This window comes from Neltuma alba, unplaced genomic scaffold (assembly GCF_004799145.2).
Source record: "Neltuma alba isolate B1F8T4 unplaced genomic scaffold, ASM479914v2 tig00011597_pilon, whole genome shotgun sequence".
Taxonomy (NCBI): Eukaryota; Viridiplantae; Streptophyta; class Magnoliopsida; order Fabales; family Fabaceae; genus Neltuma; species Neltuma alba.
The window spans coordinates 113205-135247 of NW_021636249.1; the positions used below are offsets into that span (position 1 = coordinate 113205).

Consider the following 22043-nt stretch of genomic DNA (forward strand, 5'->3'; position numbering starts at 1 on the left):
TGATCAACAACCAATTTACACTATTCAGGTGAAGTTTGGATAGTCCAGACATTTTTTATATACGATTTTTTTATTTAAATTTTCAGCATTTTTTATATTTTAAAAGGAAAAAAGCATAAAATATTCCCTTCGGTACTTAATATTACCTTCAATCCTTAATAGAAGAGCTAGTTTGACTTCCAATTTGCTCGTCAATATAAGATCCCAATCCACTGTCTCTTTTTTTTCCCCAAGGTAGTCTTTATAGTAGTTGTACAAGTTAAAAGTTTCATCGAATAGTAGTTTTAACTAATATACTTGATTAGTAAGGATATTTAAGAAAGACAACATATTATATTACAAATAACTAACTTAACTAATTTTCTTAATCAATTTAAATTAGTCAACTAACTTTTATATTAAAGATCAGAGTATAATGGAACGCGCAGAGTGCATGATTAAGTAATGGTTGGTTTTGGGGAAAAAAAGCTAGTCTATTTTACTCTCATTAAGCGAATGTAGCATGCAACAAATTTCCACCACTATTGACCAAGTTTTTATTCAAGAATTCCATACTCAAACCGTTCCTCATTCTCTGACTTACGTAGAAACCCAGTAAGAGACGTCGGAGAAGCGAAATACCATACGAAATAGGATAGCTAAATCTGTAAATATTAAAATGTCCAATAATTACAAGGGAAAATCCCAAAAAAAACCATCAGAATAGAAAAATTACAAATAGGGACTCATTACAATAATTTTTTTTTCGGCCAAAAGACTCATTACAACATTAGTATTGGTCTTGAGTCTTGACAATAATAGTATGAGTTTTGACAATAATTTTTTTGAACGGATCCCTATACGTAATTTTTCAATTTTTAGGATTTTTTTTGTGATTTTTTCTAATTACAAGTACAAATATTAAAATTAAAATATAAAACTTGGACAATAAACTAACCAGGCAATTTGGGTACTCACAATTTTTTAAAAACTAGATGTATTTCTCCACAATAATTCACAGCACTCACAAGTCATATGAATTATGTGTACATAGTATAATTTGCCATAAGTACTTCACTAGTATATTTATTTTCAATTAAATTAAAATAAGTGAATGTTAAATTTAAGTAGAAATTAAAAATCATAATAACCTGACTTAATTCTTAGTCACATGACAAATAATTAATATAAAAAATTCAGATGCTAAGATTTGATTGGGAAAAAAAAGATTATATATGCAATTCTAAGTGTCTTAACTCTATCCTATCCATCTGACACCTCATCGAATGCATAAAAAACACATCTACTAATAAAAACTTAAGATCAAGGCCAAAAAATATAAATTTAAAATATATATATGTATAAATATAAGATATCAACGTTTTGGAAGACTTAATTAAAATTTAGTCAAAATATAAATAATTTTTCATATATTAAATTACACCAACTTAAGATGCTGGTTTGAAAATCATGGTCTACGATAACTCTCACACGCTTTCTGAAATGGGGAAAAAAAATGCAACTGGTGTTAAAAGTTAAACAAAGAAATACTCTTGATGAAGGAGGATAATCTTGTATTGTTTTATTTTGTTTAGTAAGAGTTCAGTTTTCACTAAAAAAAAAAAAAGTAAAACACAATAATAATCATACGAGTTCTGGGACTACAGGCATCTAAAATTCCAGTTCGAATTCTTATATGTATTATAAAACACCCACACACACAAACACAGATTAAATCAAAGTTCTTACTGTCTGTATCAATATCATCATCAGATGCAACAACTTGTGCTGATTTTGGAAGGTCGATGATGGAAGAGACAGATACAAGCAAAGCCACAATCCATAGTGCTGCCATCTTCATGGTTTACACAGAGAGAGAGACAGAGGTGAGGAGCACGATGAGTTGAGAGCATTATCAGTTGGGAAAAATTAAGCACTGATCATTATTATGAAAAAAAGTAAGTGCGGATCAAGAACGGAAAAAAAGAAGACTTGGAAAATTATCACCGATTACATTTACACATCGAATCAGAAGACGACATCTCACATTATTGCATCTACTCCAAAGAAAATAAATGTTGACTCAATCACATTTCTTTTTTCAGACAATACTCTTATCAAGCTTTTTTGGGGGACCATTCCTAACAAACTATTTTTTGTCGTTAATTAGTTTTATGTAGTTTAGCAAATAAATTTTTGTAGTTTAGCAAATGAATTTTTCATTAATTATAAAAAACTAAATATGAAATTTACTTTGTATTTATTTAACTATTAATATCTCGATTTTATAGATGCTAAGATTAGTGCTCCCTTCAATCTTAAATATAAGACTCATTTTGTAGTGTAATTTGCACTACAAAATGGGTCTTATATTTAGTATCAGAGGAGTACTATTTTATTATTTAAGCCATTTTGTGTAAGGTTGCTTTTTTGTTGTGTTTAAGCTTATTTTGTGTAGCTTGTTGTTTTTTAATCCAGCATAATGATAGCAAAAAAGTTTATTTTTCTTTTTGAAAAAAATTCCGAATTGCTGGATAATTATAAGCTGTAAGTATCACAAAAACGTAACATCTCATATTTCACATCAGAGATATTCTGCAATCTATTATTTATTTAAGTTATTTAGTATGTGAAATAATTGAGCTTCTTTTTGGGCCAGATTAATAATTGAGCTGATGTGGAATATTTATAAAAGAAATTATACTTTATGGGAAAGCTAAGAAATGTGTTATGCTAGAATGAGTTTCCACTCACACTTTGCCAAAAAGAAGAAATGAAAGGAACCGTGTGGAGTGGGTAGGTGAAATAAAGCAAAAGAAAAGAAAAGAAGAAAAGATATAGTCATGAGAAGCACGAAATGTTAAACAGTAACACTTGTCTCCCTATAAGTAGGAGATGGCATGCTTGATTTCGTTGTTATGAATCATACAATAATTGGGTGGGTTTTCTTAAAGGAACCACCTTATAAAGCTTTGGGTTCCTCAACTCTACAACTGGCTTTTCAGGTGTGTAGTTCTCCTGTAAATTTGTGCTTTTTATAACGGTGTTTCACTAAGAGCCGATTAGCCAGACAAGGGCTACCTGTTGAGTGTGGTTTTTAAAAAAACTTAAGCTTCTTATAGTCGTTCGGACCATTAGTCTTTGTTTCCTTATATAGGAAAAAAAAACATTACTCCTCTGATCCTATTTACAAGACAAAGAAGGTTTTTATTGATTTTATTTATAAGTAATTTTATTAAATTTTTGACATGAGTATACTATTTTGTTCTTTAATTATTATAGTATGGACAGTTATTTCTTAAACAGTGCATGTATCATTTGACTGAGTCATGGAGACATAGACATATAAAATGAAGCAATGATTCTTTGGGATATGATCATGCGTAGTTTTGGTATTAATTATGGACTGATATGCAGTCGGATCGATCGGGCTCATTTTCCCTGGGCCCATATAATACGAACTGTTGTATGCTTACCGATTACGATGATCTATTATTTAATTATTTGTAGGCCCAAATATTATATATCTCAAGAATTATTATCTTTTATAAAATATTTTATCTAAAATATTTTGTTTTTCCAATTAAGTTGTTGGAAGATAATCTCACTTTTGCTTGGGACTGTATGCTTATATAACTCTTAAAATTGTAGTAGACAATGATGCTTGAATCTCAAATTCAGATTCGGATACCCCATCCGCTCCTTATTATTAAGGAAACTAATTAAATTGCATTAATTAAGTCGTCACAAATTTATATAATTCTCCAAAATTATCCTTTGTAAAATTAAAAAAAATGAAATTAGCTTTTCTGCATATTTGCAGTAAATTAATAGATTTTGTATTTTATTTGGAAGAGAATTTCATGGCAAATTCTACCATAATATTTGTTTTTGGTTTGTTATAATGACGTTCCAAATAAACACAGCAAGGGAAATATTTTAGGGAGAATTGAAACAAGGTCTCAAAAAAAAACATATTTACAAAAAAAAATTTATAATAACTGAACGGCTTATAATGACAAGTTACAAAATAGAAAATAATAACAGATTTGCTCATTTATCATTGAAACATTTTAGTAATTATATATATATTTTAGGATCTCGCAGTAATTCTACCAATTTTTATGGCTTACTATGAAATTTGCCTCTTACACTAATTCCAACTCATTGGCTAAAAGATAGAAAGTATCTTTGGCTGTATCTCGCTCAATGTACCCCTTCTAAAAATTATATATTGAATATAAAATCGTAATCTTGCTGAACAAAATGATGGTCGAGAATCAAAATATAAATACTGAATATCATTTCAACACAGCTAAAACCTTCTCTGTTTTTCCCTCGTCATCAGACCCAATATTATTACTTCAGATGAAGATAGAATCTCCTTACTTGCTAAGGGAATTCTTCTTAGTTAGTTATAAATTTCAAAGTCTCGTACTTTATATTGTCCCCAGTTATACATTACTACGTGAACATAACCAGATCAATAAATTCTACTGTATCACCATTCACCAAGAAAAAGCCAACAAGCTTTGAAACTCATTTTACATATCTGCTTTTTTATTCAACAAATATCCACATAACATACCAATTTACCAAAATAATAATAATAATAATAAGATTCTTCCTCTACCTTGTAATAAGGAGTGCATGCCATGGCAGTCTTTATAGCTTTCTGCCCAGAGTGTGTGCTGAGGTTTCTGGGTAACATAGGATTCATTAATGTTCTGGTTATCTCCCTCTCAATCATGTGAATACAATTATCAAGACTATTTATTACTGCTAGCTTCCAAGTAAAATTACCCCAAACAAAACCATCAACCCTATAGATGTGGCTCTTCTTTGATATACCAGAACCACAGAGAATATCATCATCAAATAATAACACGAAAACCAAAATCAAGAGTTCTTGCAGTAGTGACTTCTTTCTCTATCCATTTAAGAGCTTCCACACTATAGAAAGCTTCAAAGTGTTCTTACACAGACGTTATCAATTACATGAACATTAATGACATTCATATTTGTATGATTGATATGTGAACATTAAGGTTTAAAAATCTAATGAAAGGTTATGGAGGCCCAAAGGATAAATAAATCTAAGATAAAAAACTTCAGAACAAACTTTATATATAAATATAATGATTAAAAGTTGCCTGAGACGATTGAGAAACAGATCCAGTGCTTACCTGAATCATAACTATCTGCAATTACTAGTGCTGAGTTGCCAAGAACAATGATGAACGAAATGAACTGATCTAAACCCGGAATTCATTGCGATGCCCTCTTCATGTTTCAGAAGAAGGGAAAAAGAAACCGAAATGAACTTTATATGTAATGTCGGATGTTTTCATGTCTCCGTCAACTAGAGGTGGATTACTACCATTATTTAGGTATAGAGTTCAATTCACTAAATCCATAATGGAGAAAGAAAATTGAATGACGAACAAACTGATATATGAGGGCCTTGTTTCCACTTGAAGACATACATGAGTTTTTCACCGAATAGAAAAGGGAACAAAACAAATCTCTTGAACATAGAGCGATAATACCATGGACAAACAGGCTTATTGGAAATATATAGCAAAGAAAAGGATTTCTAGGCTGAACAAAACAAGTCTCTCCGCTTGGCTCTGCAAATAATCCTAGCCAGAACACGGAGCTGAGTTTGATTCAACTGAAAAATAGGTGGTAGTCAATGCAGAGCCAGAAATTGCACTGTTACTTTCCGCACTTTCAAGGGACATTTCCAAGTCCAGACATTCCCTTAAAACAGCTTCTACGTCTTTTATATCAGGCCTTTCAATAGCTCGTCCAATGCAAGATATGGCTATGTCTAAAAATTTCTCTACAGAAGCAGCATTGAATTGTCCCTCTAATCTTGGATCCATAATGGATTGGCTGTCCTTACTTCTCATCTTTGGAGCTACCCATTCCGATATGTGCTTTTTGCTGCCATCAGGTGCTTCTATTACCGCGGGCCGACCGCTTATAACTTCAAGTAAAATTACTCCAAAACTATAAACATCGCTTCTCTTGTTCAGATTTCTACTGGTATTGATTCTGTAAAGAATTTGCATTTTCATGGATTTGGCCAAGAAAAAAAGTGATGCTAAATCTGTTTAAATGATGAACGTACCATTTTCAAGTTATTCTGCTAAATTTTGTTAAAAGTGGAGCTATATAGATGTTCACTGCTAGAGAAATTTCACTAAATTTTGTTTCGATTTTCAGCATTGTGGAATCTATAAATTCTGCATGATTAATTAGCCATATAAAGAAAATTAAGCTAAGCAAATATGATATTTTAGTCGCAATCGCTGCTACGTTATCATTCGTGGATTATTTTGAGTTGCACTTTTATACATGTGTGTGTGATTCTAGATGTGTTAAAAATGATATATTTACAGTTATTATACTTTTCTAAAGTTCTCAGGTAAACAGAGCAGATTTGTATCAATGAATTGCTCAAAAGTAAGTTAAAGAGTTTTCACGTCAAGAACTGGTAAGAGAAGTTTAAAAATTAGAAGGAAAAAAAACGTACTCAGGATCAAGATAACCAAAAGTGCCAGCGGGACAAGTTGAATATGGAATGCTAGTATCATCAGGAAAAGCTCTCGACAATCCAAAGTCACCAATCTTAGCTCGCATGCGTGTGCTTAGCAAGATGTTGGAAGGTTTTAGATCTCTATGAATTATGGTTTGCGAACAACCATTGTGGAGATAGTTCAATCCTGCATTTTTATTGAACAACAAGATAATTTCAAAAGTTATAATAAAGGGAGAAAATCGCTAAAAGTAACAATGAAAAGAATAAAAGCAAATATGGATTGACAATTTCAAAGAAAGGAAAAGACTATTATTTTACACACCACATGCTGCGTCCAATGCTATTTGAAGTCTCTCATTCCATTTCAAAGGACATGGGTTCTTATCTGCAAAATATTTGGTTGTGCATAGAAAAATGTCATGTAATACCCCCACAAACTAAATGATGATCTATGACTTAGTTGCCATCCTTTCTTTTGTTTTTTTCCCTTTTTATTTTTAAAAAGTTGTCATAATTTGAGAAATATGCCAAATTAAAGTTCATAGAAGAATTTCTATCTAATAAATTAGAAATTCAGCTCTCTCTCTCTTTCTCTCTACATGCATATATAGTGGCATTATGGAATGGATAAAGCTCTAATACTTAACGAACCTGATAATTTTTTTTGGAGATTTCCTTCAGCCATGTATTCATAAACTAGAGCTTTCATGTCATCATCATCACAATAGCCAACAAGAGAAACCAAGTTCCTGTGATGAACAACCATCAAATGTTGTGCCTGCATTAATTTTGAACTTCAGCTCTATTATCACTAAACAAATCAATGTGTTGGATTTCAATACTAAAAAATAATTAATGATTTTTGCCCCCAACCTCATGATGAAATTCCTTATATCCTTGTTGCGATGACTCTGAGAGGATCTTGATTGCAACTTGCTCACCATCGAGTTCGCCCAGGTACACTTTTCCAAACCCCCCCTTTCCAATTTCTTCTTGAAAGTTATTGGTAATGCTACGAACTTCCCAGCCATTAAACACACGACTTTTGGATTTTAGAATTAGAAAATTCCCGTATCTTCCAATCGAAGAAATCCTCTCTACAATAATGAAAAGTGAAATTCCAATTGCATCATATATTAGTAGTTGAACTTCAATTCTTGTAGAAATAAACATACACTATAATTAGCACTTCATAACCTTTCAACTTTAACAGTTCTCCACTTGATTATAGTCAATCAATTTAAGAGTACTCGGTCAGGTTTTTTTTCCAAGGAGCTTTTAACCATTTGTAATAATTAGTAAAGGTAATTATTCTAGTTAAAAACAATAAATTTATCAATAATTTATACTATTTTGTCAAAAATTCTCTTCAATATAATTAACGTGAAAACAACTCCATTAAGTAACTTTGTGGATATTTAATAAAGGAGCGTTTTTGTCAAATAATAATAAACATGGTAGGTAATTGAGAAAATGGTCTTATAAAAAACCCAAACGTGAAAAGAAAAAAAGAGAGACTCCTATATATTCAGAAATGGAGGGACTTTCTTACAAATTGAATCCTCCTCTTATCCTATTTATAGAGAAGAGAGAGAAGAAAGTTTTTGGTCCTATTTATAACAGAGAGAGAGAGAGAGATATTTTTCATGTAAGTATACAATTTTTTCTCTATTTATTATTATGTTAACTTTGTTTTCATAGTGTATAATGTATATTAAAAAGATATAAAATTAGAAAGTTGTTAAATTTTAAATAAGAGTTAATAAAATTTAAGATTTTTCTTTATAAACATGGTAGGTAATTGAGAAAATAGTCTTATAAAAAACCCAAAGGTGAAAAAAAAAGACTCCTATATATTCAGAAATGGAGGGACTTTCTTACAAATTGAATCCTCCTCTGGTTCTATTTATAGAGCAGAGAGAGAAAAAAGTTTTTTGTCCTATTTATAAGGGAGAGAGAGAGAAATTTTTCATGTAATTACACAATTTTTTCTCTATTTATTATTATGTTGACTTTGTTTTCATAGTGTATAATGTATATTAAAAGATATAAAGTTAGAAAGTTGTTAGATTTAATGAAGTTTAAGGTTTTTCTTAGTCTGTGTAAAACATGTTAGAAGTGACTTATAAATAGATTTAAAGATGCAGTGAGAATTAATCTAACGCAACAAGTAAATTAAAGCACAAACTTGGCAAACAATAAATGCTTTTTAAAGATTCATAAAGGGAAAATGGATATAAAGAAAAGTGAGGATGTGATCTTACCAACGATACTGTGTCTTTGTCTGCAAAACTTCACGGCAATGCAGACTACTATTACAAGGACTGCTACAGAAGCTACTGCTAATGTAGTGAGTAGTATGATGCGCTTCTTTGTTTTGGTTCCGCAAGCACCTATGTGACAGAGACTTGGATTTCCACCCAAACTAGGGTGATAAAAGCACCAGTACATATATAACTCTCAGTCATTTGATAGAACGTAACATTATCCGTATATTATTCAACTAGCATATGACACTAATTAACGCTGTTAATAATATCTTAAATCAAGACAAGTATTATTATACATATTTGAAACTAAAATACACGAGTGAGAGGATGTAGAACCAATTCTTCTGAATATATATTCTCAACCAAAACAGAAGAAGTGCCATTCTATGCAGACAATGCATACTACTGGAGAGGAATGAATTAAGGGTGTTGCAATAAGCAAACCTCAATGTCAAAGAAGTGCCGTTCTTCTCCCTCAGAGCCTTTGGAATTGAACCACTTAGACTGTTCCCTGACAAATTACTGCTGACACAACACGTGAGAAAACCACAATATTTGTGGGACTGGACAGTATTATACTACAGCATTTCAACTTACAGTAGTTTCAGATTGGGTAGCTTTGCTAAAACTTCAGGTATTTCTCCTGTCAATTGATTGTTGGACAGATCCCTACGACATGAGACATATTAATCCTATGAAATTATTACCTGAGAGTAATTAAGTATTGCTTGGATAATAAATGTGATTAAAGAAATTCAAGCTGCTATTACTTGAATACTTACAGGGACTCCAGCGATGCGAGATCGGAAAATGAAGTACTTATCTCCCCAGTCAATTTGCTTGAACTCAAGTTCCTGAGAATGGAAATTTCACCATAATAAACACAAGCAAGGACAAAGAGAGATATATTGGACGTCACAACATATATATACAAACTTCTTTACAACTCCTTGAACAATATTTATTCACATATCAATAAACAGCATGAACAGCGGAATATACTAGTCTTGAAAAAAAAAATGTTGGCTATTCGGTATGAAAATATTGTTTCCTTGGGCTATCAAGTCTAATAGAAGTTTAAAAGATCAAAAGGCTACTCACAATGAAGTGACCGCTGGGATGTTGTTGATGTAATTACAAGCCAGACCTTCCCAACTATAATTGCTTGGCATGCAGGGATCTCCTAGCCAATTTCTGGTGATGTTATATGCATGTTTGACAATCCTCATAGCATCCACTGTTATTTCCGATATAAGCAGCATTTTGGAGTTTTAATACATAAAGATGATGTCAGAATCAAAGAGCCGCGTGTTAGAAGCTGATAATAATTAAAGTAAAAGAAGCTCCCATACGTTGTTTAAAATTGTTAAGGAAAAAGTAATTTTCGTTTGTTGAACACAAGGAAGTTATTGAAAGCATCGGAGAACTGTGTAGAGAACTCTCAATAATAAAAAAATTTAGGTGAATTGGGTCCCATCAATCTCAAGCATGCTTTCAGATTTAAAGAGCACTTCCAAAAGTGAGTTGTTGAGAAAACTTTATGTTAGTCATAAGGATTTTATTACGGAAAAAAATTAGTTTTTCAACGTATTATCAAAAATAAGCAAAACGCATATTTCTTTCCCACTTACCCCCAATGCTCCCAACAATTTCTTTATGTCTACCTTAACTAAAATCATTTTTTAATAATCTTGAAAGAACTGGCCCTGAATCTAGATAACAATGACTGGTTTTGGCTCTAGTTGATTTAAAACAAGAAGATAGACCATCTGAAAAGTCGCCTAATTAACATGGTCGCTCATTCTTAAGAAGTAACTAAAAGGAGAATGATAAGATAACATCAGTATATGTAATACTTACCATCCCCTTCCAGAGTAGGTGAATTCGGTTGGGGCAGTACTCTATAGATCTCAAAAGCATTGATCATGGGGGGTAAACCAGAATCTCGGGTAGATGTGATTGAAATGCTCTTAAGATATTGCCCTTTATGAATTGACTTAACTACGGTTTGCAGCGCATGGGATTTAAGAGTTATGGAGTCTTGGATAGTATCCGTGAAAGTAATTTCCATCTTTCTTTGCTGATCTTGAGAATGTTCCTCGAAGTCAAAGAAATGGAGGTAAACATAGTACTCGTAATCTGTACTGCAATCCAAGTCGATAACTAAGGAGAACGAACCGTTCTGTGATTGAATTGCAGTACCCAACACTTCTGTGGGTAATTTATAGTCACTCACATCATCATCAATCGCAACTGGTGTGGTGATTGGCTCTGAGTTTTCGATATTTGTATTGAGGAACCATGACCTACCGTAGATATCATCTGGGTATCTGCATTATTATGTGAAGAATAAAACATGGTTAGTTTATGCTGGTTGAATGAATAAGTAAGCACTGGATAACAAATTGATTGAAATATATAGTTAACCTGATGAAACCATAATTTGCTTCTTCAGACTTTCCCAGAGAGGAGCGTGCCACGAGGCCTAGCGGCAAGAAATTGGAAGTGGTTCGGTATATAGAAATCTTGAGAGGCCAGAGTTGGAGCAAGGAAATGAAGGGTGTTCCCTGGCCAGTGTTGATAAGACACACATCGATATTGTTTGTAGGAGAAACATGAATGACCTCCACTCTCACAATGTTGCCGACTCCTCTTATAACTGATTCTGTCCAGAAATTGACACCAAGATGGAACTCAAAGGAGGGAACTGAACTTTTGTTGTCGTAATTTCCATACATGTAGTAAGCTCTAACGAGAAAGTTGTTGTTTTTGCCTTGTTTGGGTTTGAGCGTGTAGCAATTCCTTTTCCCTTCTGGAAAACTTCTTAGAGTGTTGAAATTACGGAGACGGCTAATGTATTGAGAACTTACGTTATAAACACGACCCGATTCCACAACATTTCTGTCATCTGCCTCATAATAAACCCCGAGCTCGTCCCATCTTGCTTGGGTTACTCCGCAGTCAATGTTTATCCCCTCTGTTAGCATGAAATGTTACTAATTAGAATTGATATGTAAATGAAAATTTTTGTTTAAGAATTATATATGACGAATCACGATTAGTAGTTGTCAAGAATGACAAAAAGCTTCATCTCGAAGGCTCAGAGGGTAGTGTTTTGAGGGTGTATAAAATAAAGGATGAACAAAGCTTAAGTCTCAAGTCAAGTTTCGTGAGCTGAGTTTAAACAAAAAATGAAGAAAACCTGGCCAAGTGCGGTAATTACCTGAATTTCCATCAGCATCCTCTGCAACAACAATAATGAGGAGTGAAACAAACACATTCAAAGCCAGAACCGACAGTAATGTGCTCTTCCTCATGTTTTCTAGTTTGTTTGATCAGTAACCAGCAAGAGAGAAATAATGAACTAACTGGGCATAGCACGAACCATCTAGCAGAAATGTTGAGTATAAATATTGAGGAATGGAATAATGTGACACTGTAACTTCACGCGGTTTGCGCGGACCGAGTTGGGTTTGCTCGCTTTTACAGCACAAGCAGAGGCGAGGAATAATCATTCGAGTCTTCTGCAAAGAAGGTCAACGTTCACTCAATCAAATCTCCTTCTTGACTTCCAGGCAATACTCCTATTACTCTTTTATGTTTTTTTTTTTGGGAGCATTCCTAACAAACTTCTATTTTTTTGGCCATTCGTTCTTTTCAATTATTTTTGTTATTTTTAATTTTTATGTAGCTTTGCAAAAAAAAAAATCATTAAGTATATGGAAATATAAAAAATAATAATAAATATGAGTTTATTTGAATATTAATCTCTTAATTGTTGGCAAAGAAAAAGTTTTTTTAGGGGAAAAACCCCCATTGCCGGATAATTATTAAAATATCGTATATTTCATACCAGAAATTATTCTGCAATCTAGTATTATTTATTGAAATGATATCATACGTGAAATAATTGAGCTTTATTCTGGGCCAGGGTGATAATTGAGCTGCGGTGGAATATATACAAAAGAAATCATACTTTATAAAAGAAGTGGGTTACAGTGCTGAAATAAAGCAAAGGGAAAGGAAAAAAGATGGTGGCCGTGAGAGGCAAGAAATGCTATATAGTAGTATTAGTTGACTGACCAACGTTATTGACAAAATGATTGTCATGATACTTATGAACCGATCATACATATATAGGGTCGGGCTCGTTTTCCCAGGGCACTTATAATATCAACTGTTGTTGTATGCTTAATGATGAAGTTGATCTATTAATTCATTATTTAAAGGTCAAACATCTGTTATCTCTGTCAATATTATTTTATCTGTAATTTTTAAATTTTCTAATTGGTACCTTGTGGGGAGAAAACATTAATGGACTAGACAATTTGAAATAACTATCTGCAATTATATTACTGGTGCTAAGTTGCCAGGAACAATGGTGAACAAAATGAACAGATCTGGGGGGAAAAAAAAACCGGAATCCCTTGTGATGCCCTCTTCAAGTTCCGGAAGAGAAAAAGAAACCGTAAGGCATAAAAATGAGGCTTCGAAAAACACAGAATGGTGGGTTGGGTGTAAATTCAATAAACATAAACTTGAAAAACTGATGAAAGCAAATATGTCATTTTGCCTCAAAACTGAACTACACACCGTTCCTTCCAAATTAAAAACGTGTTGAATTGGAAACTAGCACTCAATGAAGCTCATTATCGTCACCTAAATCAACAATCTTCGCTTGTATCTGTTCATTTGGTAAAATGTCAGATGTTTTCATGTCTCTGTCATTTATAGGCGGATTGCGAACACTGTGTAGTTATATAGTTAAATTCACCTCCATAATGGAGGAAGAAGAAATGAAAAACGAACAAACTGATATCAGAGCATTTTGCAGAATATGATTATTCTATGAGGCTTTGTTTCCACTTCAAGACATGAGTTTTTCACCGAATTAAAAAAAGGAACAAAAGTAAAACTTCAGCATAAAGCGGTAACAATGGAGGTCAAGTTGATATATAAGGAAGATGAATCATTCAGTGCTCGAACTGCAGTTCTTAACACTTCATTTGGTAGGCTAAACTCTTTCACATCACTGTTAATTGCTTCTGATGTGGAGAATTTCTCTGAGTTATCCAACTTTCCATTGAACCAGGATCGACCATAGATATCATCTGCATTATTGTGTAAGCAAAAGACGTTAGTGAACATAACTCTCTACTTATTCCAGAACAATTTAAATGAACATATGTCATGAGAGACATACCTGATAAATTTAAGGTTTTCAGACATACTCAAGTTAACACATGTCATGAGGCCTAACGGCAGCAAACTAGAGGTAGCTCGATGTAAAGAATTTGAGAGACGCCATAGCTCTCACAAGGAAATAAAAGGCATCCCTTTACCAACGTTTACAAGACAGATATCAATGTAGTTTGTTGGGGACAGTTGAACGACTGTTTTTCGTCGAATTACATTGAACTTTTCGAACTTAATTTCTGCCCAGAAATTGACACCAAGATGTAAATGGAAGTATGGAATGGAGTTTTTGTTGTCATAGTTCCCATATGAGATGTAAGCCCTGATGAGATAGTTGTTGCGTTTGCCTTGCTTGGGTTTGAGTGTTGTAACAATTCCTTTTGCCTTCTGGGAAACTTCTCAGTGCTTATTTAATTATTTATCTCTTGTTTTTACTTTTTAGACTTTAAGATTGTTATTATTTTGAATGAATTTTAATTATTTAAACCATTTCAAAATATAAACGTTTTCTTCTCAAATAAACAATTAATTAATATCTATCCCGTTTTCTTTTTGTATTTTTTAGAATTATATTATATGATTAACTTAATTAATCTTTATAAATGATGAAGTTCCAATCTGCTTAGCTTTTAAATGTAATTTCCTCAACACACTTAATTAGGGTAGATTTTTTCCTTAAAAAACAACTTATCAGTCAGATTGACTTGACCCACAGAAATTAAAGTTTCCTGATGTGGTTTGGTGGGTTTTGAAACTTCTGTTTCTCTGTTTGTTTGTTACGGTGTGCATTTTGTGTAAGCTTGCTTTTTTGTTGTGTTATTTTGTGTAGCTCGTTGGTTTTTTATCCAACATAATGATATTTTGGCAAAAAAGTTTATTTTTCTTTCAAAAAAATCTGAATTGCCGGATAATTATAAACTGTAAGTATCATAAAAACGTAAAATATATCACATTTCATATCAGAGATTCTCCAATCTATTATTTATTTAAGTTATTTAATACGCGAAATAATTGAGCTTCTTTAATTTTTGGGGCCAGATTAATAATTGAGCTGATGTGGAATATTTATAAAAAGAAATGATACTTTATGGGAAAGCTAAGAAATGGGTTATGTTCGAATGAGTTTCCACTCACACTTTGTCAAAAGAATGAATGAAAGGAATGGTGTGGAGTGGGTAGGTGAAGTAAAGCAAAAGAAAAGAAAAAAAAAAGGATAGTTGTGAGGAGCATGAAATGTTAAATAATACTATCGTCTAATTATAAGACCTCGTTTATAGTTATAAAACCTCATTTGTAAATTACAAATGAGATCTTATAATTAAGACCGGAGGTAGTAATACATGGCTCCTTATAAGTAGGAGATGGGATGCTTGATCTCACTGTTACGAATCATACATTCATTGGGTGGGTTTTCTTAAAAGAGGGACCTTATTAGGCTTTGGGTTCCCCAGCTCCACAACTAGCTTTTGAGTTGTGGTTCTCCTAAAAACTTGTACTTATTCTAATGATGTTTCATTGAGAGCTGACTAGCCAGAGAGTGCTGCCTGCGAATGGGCTAACCTTCGTTGGCTCTTGAGAGATGCATTATTATGAGCCCCACGTTAAATGGATTTTCTTGAAAGAGAGGCTTTATATGTCTGTTTTTTGGGTTTCCCAACTTCGACACCTAGCTTCTGAAATGTGGTTCTCCCAACAACTAATGCTCGTTCGGCCGTTATTTTTTGTTTTCATAGATGAGAAAAGTATTAATTGACTGATGACTAAGTCGTAGAGACATAGACATATAAAATAAATTGATGATTATTTAGGATAAAGATCATACATTGTTTTGGTATTAATAATGGACTAATCATGCAGTAGGGTCGATCGGGCTCGTTTTTCCGGGCCCATATAATACTATTGAAGCCCAACACTTAAACAAGCCCAGTATAAACCCATAACGTAGCCTTTAGTTTCTGTAGCCTTTTTCTCTTTACACGTGTATCTCTTGTATTGGTTATCATCCTCTATATATTGAGCCAACTACTGTACACAAATATAATAGACAATATATTCTGAGATGATTTCTTTAGCATTTTCTCTCTTGTCGCTCTGTTTACATTTCTGCTCCATTATGGTATCAGAGCTAAAACGGCTCTAGCAGCCCTACAACATGTCTGGTTCACCCTCACCAAATATGTCATCCACTACCACTCCACCTCTCACACCCTCGTCTTCCACCATTACTCATCCAACCCCTCCATCCACTGTCTCTCACTACATTACCATCAAACTTACTCAGGACAACTATTTGATCTGGAAAGCTCAGATCACCTCCTACCTCTATGGTCAGCAACTCTTTGGTTATATTGATGGCTCAATCCCTTCACCACCAAAATTATCTGCCGGTCTGCCCAATAAAGATTACATTGCTTGGTTCCAACAGGACCAACTTGTTCTTTCCATTCTGCTTGCCTCCTTATCAGAAAAAATTATCCCTCAGTTTATCAGACACAGAACCTCTCGAGCAATGTGGGTAGCATTAGAAACATCCTTTTCACAACAAACCCAAGCTCGTCTTATCTATCTGCACCAGTAGATCACCAATATAAAAAAAGGAGGAGAATCAGTCAATGAGTACTACAAACGAGCCACTATTCTTGCTGACTCCCTAGCTGCAGCTGGGAAGCCCGTTGCAGACGACGATTTCATCACTTATCTCCTGGCTGGACTAGGATCAGAGTTTGATGTTATAGTGACTGTTCTAGCCACTCAACGCTCCTCTCTCACTGTTGAAGGAATATTGAGTCATCTTTTAACCTTTGAAGAGCGTCTAAATCAACAAAACTCTGTTTTACTTTCAACTGAAATTAATGCTAATGCTGTTGGGAGATTTCCAAGTGCGTTCTCTTTCCGTGGAGGCAGAGGCGGTCGCTCTTTTAGCTCTGGACGTGGTTTCACTAGTTTTGGCCGTGGTCCCTTCTTTAACAGCCGTGGTCGTATGCGTGGTGGTCCCCACCGGGGACGTGGCCCTGGACGTGCATATCGTGGAAGAGGACGTTACTCCACTTTTCAGCCTCCTTTTTCCACTTTTCAGCCTGACGAAGAGATTCCCTGTCAACTGTGTGACAGTTTTGGCCACACTGCCTTGACCTGCGTCCAAAGGAACAATAATGCTTTGCAGGCACCTCCTCCTCCTTCTCTTGCAGCGCACTACTCAGAATACTCCAATATGGACAACTCTCTTTGGTTTCCCGACACAGGAGCCACTCATCACATGACCAATGATCTCTCCAAACTAAATCTCAACTCTGCTCCTTATCACGGCACTGATTCTGTTCTTATGAGCAATGGTTCTCCAATGCCCATTCATCACCAAGGCTCTGGCACTCTTAACACTTCCTCTGGCAAATATCTTCTCTCTAATCTCTTACATGTTCCTAGTCTTTCAAAAAATTTAATGTCTGTTTATCAATTCTGCGATGACAATAATGTGTTTTTTGAGTTTCACTCTGGTTACTTTTGTGTGAAGGACGAGGAAACCAGGAAGCCTCTTCTTCAAGGTCCAAGTCTTAAGCGCATGTATCCTCTTTCTCCACAAGCTCACTATGGCGTCCGTGCTTCTGCCTTTCACTGGCACTAACGTCTTGGTCACCCAGCCTTCCGTGTAGTCCAGCAAGTTCTTCGCTCAAACAAGCTTCCTGTTACTAGAGTCAATAGTCATCATCACCACTGTCCAGCATGTAGAACCTCCAAAAGTCATCGTCTTCCATCTCCTGTCTCCCCTCACCGTTCCTCTTTTCCTTTTCAATTAATATTTTGTGATGTATGGGGTCCATCTCCCATTGTGTCTGTAAACGGTTTTAGATATTATGCATCTTTTGTTGATGACTTTTCCCGTTATATATGGTTTTATCCTCTTCGTGCCAAAAGTGAGCTCCGCACAGTCTTTCATCAGTTTCGGTCTCTTGTTGAAAACTTTTATAACTCTAAAATTCGTTCATTCCAATCAGATTGGGGAGGTGAATTTCGGTCACTACACAAAGATTTAGTTTCACTTGGCATTTTTCACAGAATCACATGCCCCCACACTCACACTCAAAATGGCACTGTAGAAAGAAGACATCGAACAATTGTTGAAACCGGACTTGCACTAATGCATCACGCCTTTGTACCTCAAGCATACTGGTCTTTTGCTTTTTCCACGTCATCCTTCCTTTTAAACCGTCTACCCAGTCCAGTGTTAAAGGGAAAGAGCCCTTTTGAAATTCTCCATAACCAAAAACCTGACTATTCTTTCTTAAAGGTTTTCGGCTCTGGCTGCTGGCCCAACCTACGGCCCTATGCCCCTCACAAACTTGGCCCACAATCTCTTTATTGTGTTTTCATTGGTTATGCTCCTAATCATTTGGGTTACCTATGTTTGCATCTTCCTTCAGGCCGCATATATATCTCTCGAGATGTAATTTTTGATGAATTCATTTTTCCCTTCCAAGCCCAACATGATAACCGTGAGCCCAATCCTCCCACCCCTCTCCCTCCTTTCTCTATTCGGCCCAATCCTCCCATAACCCAACCCTCTACTGACAACCCCTGTACCTTTCCTTCTTCTCCACATACCCCCTTCTTTGTCTCTTCTGACTCCACGCCGCCCTCTCTCTCTCCTTCCCCTGTTCTTTCGCCTGCACCACGTTCCTCTACTCCACCACCACCTGCTACCGTGCCGTCACCCCATCGTCCTTCCCACCCCATGATCACTCGCTCCAAAGTAAATACCTTTAAACCTAAAGCTCTACCACTTGACTTTCTCTCTCATATACCCCCTCACGCTCACCTGTCCTCGGTCTCTGCCCTCTCTGTCCCATCTTCTGTCTCTCAAGCACTCAGAGTACCCGAATGGCGACAGGTGTTGCAAGATGAATACCATGCTCTTCTTTCTACCAACACATGGGATCTGGTTCCCTATTCCCCTTCTATGAACGTCGTCGGCTGCAAGTGGGTCTTCCGAACAAAATTTCTTCCCAATGGTTCTCTTGACAAGTTCAAAGCGAGACTTGTTGCCAAGGGCTTTCACCAACAACCTGGTGTTGATTTTGCTGATACTTTCTCTCCGGTGATTAAACCAGTGACCGTCCGCCTTATTTTGTCTATCGCCGTTTCAAACGGTTGGCCAATCAATCAGATCGATGTTCAAAATGCCTTCCTCCATGGCTTTCTCACTGAGGATGTCTACATGCACCAACCACCTGGATTCGTCCATCCTGATTTCCCTTCCCATGTCTGTAAATTGCGCCGAGCAATATATGGCCTCAAACAGGCACCCCGCGCTTGGTACGCTCGACTCAGTGCTCGCCTCTCTGACCTCGGTTTTTCTCCTTCTCGGTCAGACTCTTCCCTATTTATTTGTCACAACTCAAAATGCACTGTTTATGTTCTCATTTACGTTGATGATATCATTGTTACCGGCTCATATGTTGCTGTGGTTCAAGAACTTATTACTGCCCTTGGACTCTCATTTCCTGTCAAGGACCTTGGTAAATTACATTATTTCTTAGGTGTTGAGGTTCTTCATTCTTCCTCTGGCCTAATTCTCTCTCAACGCAAATATATCCTGGATCTACTTGAGAAAGCTCACATGTCCAAGGCTCGTCCGGTCTCTACCCCTATGGCATCTGGCTCTGTTCTCACTGCCTCCCTTGGTCCTGATTTTACCGATCCTCATCACTACAGAAGCATTGTCGGTAGTCTTCAATATCTCAGCTTTACTCGTCCTGATATTACCTTCGCTGTCAACCGTGTTTGCCAGTATATGCATAATCCGAAAGACCACCACTGGACGGCTGTTAAACGTATTCTCCGTTACCTAAGAGGCACTTCACATCTTGCTCTTCACATTACGCCCTCTTCATCACTTACCCTCTCTGTTTTCTCTGATGCTGATTGGGGGGGAAACCCGGATGATTTCAGATCTACTGGTGCCTTTGCTATTTACCTTGGTCCTAATCTCATTGCTTGGAGTTCAAAAAAACAAGCCACGGTGGCTCGTTCCAGCACTGAGGCCGAATACAAGGCTATTGCCACCAGTGCAAGTGAGGCTATTTGGGTGCAAAATTTGTTACATGAGCTTGGTATATTTCTGCGAGAGGCCCCCTTTCTTTACTGTGATAATTTAGGCGCAACCTATCTCGTCGCCAATCCAGTCTTTCACTCTAAGGCCAAACACATTTCCCTTGATTATCATTTTGTCCGAGAAAGACTTGCAGCTGGCCTCTTACACATTCTTCATGTCTCCTCCAGGGATCAAATTGCAGATATTCTCACCAAACCTCTACCCACTTCTCGGTTTGTTACCTTGCGATCGAGTCTCACTGTGCTTCCAACTCAGTTTCACTCGCGGGGGAGTATTGAAGCCCAACACTTAAACAAGCCCAGTATAAACCCATAACGTAGCCTTTAGTTTCTGTAGCCTTTTTCTCTTTACACGTGTATCTCTTGTATTGGTTATCATCCTCTATATATTGAGCCAACTATTGTACACAAATATAATAGACAATATATTCTGAGATGATTTCTTTAGCATTTTCTCTCTTGTCGCTCTGTTTACATTTCTGCTCCATTAAATACGAACTGTTGTATGCTAGCTTAATGATGAAGATGATCTATTAATTAATTATTCATAGGCCAAATATTAGTTGGCTCAGGAATTATTATTTTATCTAAAATATTTTGGTTTTCCAATTAAGTTGTTGGGAGATAATCTTATTACTTTTTGCTTGAGAGTTTATTCTTATATAACTCTTAAAATTATAGTAGACACTGATGCTTGAATTTCAAATCCAAATACAAATACCTCATCCGGTCCTTATTATTAGGGGGCGTTTGGTACGAGAAAAATGGAGAGAGAGGAGGTAATGAAAAATTGTAATGAGCTCATTTTAAAAAATTGAAGAAGTAGAGTAACAAGATTTTGATAAAAGGAAGATATAACATAAAAGAGTAAGAAAAAATTAATTAAAATGTTTTTACCCCATTTTTTCAAATTTTCAAAACCAGCTCATTAAAATTTTTCCATCCCTCTCCTTTCTTCCATTTTTCTCATACCAAATGGGCCATTAAGAAAACTAACTAAATTATATTGTCACAAATTTATAGAAATTTCCAAATTTATCCTTTATAAAATTAAAAAATGAAATTATTTTTTCTGCTTATTTACAGTAAATTAATAGATTTTGTATTTTATTTGAAAGAAATCATGGCAAACTCTATGGCAAACTCTATCATAATTTATTTTAGGTTTGTCATAATGACGTTCCAAATAAACACAGCTAGGAAAATTTTTTATGGCTTCCTATATACTTTGCCTCTTACACTAATTCTAATTCACCGGCGAAAAGAGAGAAATTATCTTGGACTGTCGCTTTGTAATATTCCAATCTATCCCTTCAAAAATTGAATATAAAATTCTAGTCTTGCTGAACAGAATGATGGTTGAGACCTTCTGATTATCATTTCAACACAACTAAGACTTTCTCTATTTTCCCTCATCCTCAGGTCCAACATGATTATTTCAGATGAAGAGAATCTCTTTACTTGCTGAGCAGAATTTTCCTAGTTATAAATTTCAGAGTCTAGCACTTTATGTTGTCCCCAGTTGAGAATATCTTTCCCCCCTCTTTTTAGTCTTGTTACCTGTAAAAATTTTATGATTATAGAATAAGAAAAATAGACTCAGACGTGAAAAGTCACTTCTCTGTAAAGAGCGATTGTCTAGGTCAATTCCTTTCTAATTGGGGACTTTGAATGTCACCAACTACACATTACTACGTGAACATAAGCAAATCAATAAATTCTCCTGAATCACCATGTCAAAGCCAATAAGCTTCAAAACTCATTTTATATAGCTGCTTTTTATCATTAACAAACTTCCCATAACATGCCAACTTCAACTTTACTGTCTTTGGCTTTCTGTGCAGAGCTTGTACTGAAGTTTCTGGGAATCTCCCTCTTTAATAACAAGAGGAAAAACCAATTCAAGTATGTGAATACAATAACCAAAAGTGTTTGCTACTGCT

General features: G+C 35.2%; 2 protein-coding genes across 2 annotated transcripts in view; both read right to left on the reverse strand.

The window, feature by feature from the left end:
• Positions 1–1817, reverse strand: part of LOC114715531 (probable LRR receptor-like serine/threonine-protein kinase At1g51880) — a 34206-nt gene extending 32389 nt beyond the window's left edge. The window contains exon 1 of the mRNA XM_028900401.1: positions 1729–1817. The gene's annotated coding sequence lies outside the window, so the exon portion shown is untranslated. The remainder of the gene's footprint in view (positions 1–1728) is intronic.
• Positions 1818–8743: 6926 nt separating this feature from the next.
• On the reverse strand, positions 8744–12178 carry LOC114715532 (probable LRR receptor-like serine/threonine-protein kinase At1g05700). The gene is made up of 8 exons (XM_028900402.1): positions 12020–12178; positions 11224–11773; positions 10657–11126; positions 9898–10033; positions 9579–9650; positions 9394–9465; positions 9241–9318; positions 8744–8951 (listed from the first exon to the last, which is right to left on the reverse strand). Exons 1-8 carry the CDS (start codon positions 12111–12113, stop codon positions 8744–8746), a joined length of 1680 nt encoding a protein of 559 aa, XP_028756235.1. The 5' UTR covers positions 12114–12178.
• Between the last annotated feature and the right edge of the window lie 9865 nt (positions 12179–22043).

What these genes read in the sequence shown, in the direction of transcription:
- LOC114715532 (XM_028900402.1), bottom strand. Translation starts at nt 12,113, where the DNA reads ATGAGGAAGAGCACATTACTGTCGGTTCTGGCTTTGAATGTGTTTGTT. An exon ending in ATCCCAGCGGTCACTTCATT is followed by an intron (nt 9,651 to 9,897) that starts GTGAGTAGCCTT and finishes TTCCATTCTCAG; the next exon opens with GAACTTGAGTTCAAGCAAAT. An exon ending in CTACCCAATCTGAAACTACT is followed by an intron (nt 9,319 to 9,393) that starts GTAAGTTGAAAT and finishes TTGTGTCAGCAG; the next exon opens with TAATTTGTCAGGGAACAGTC.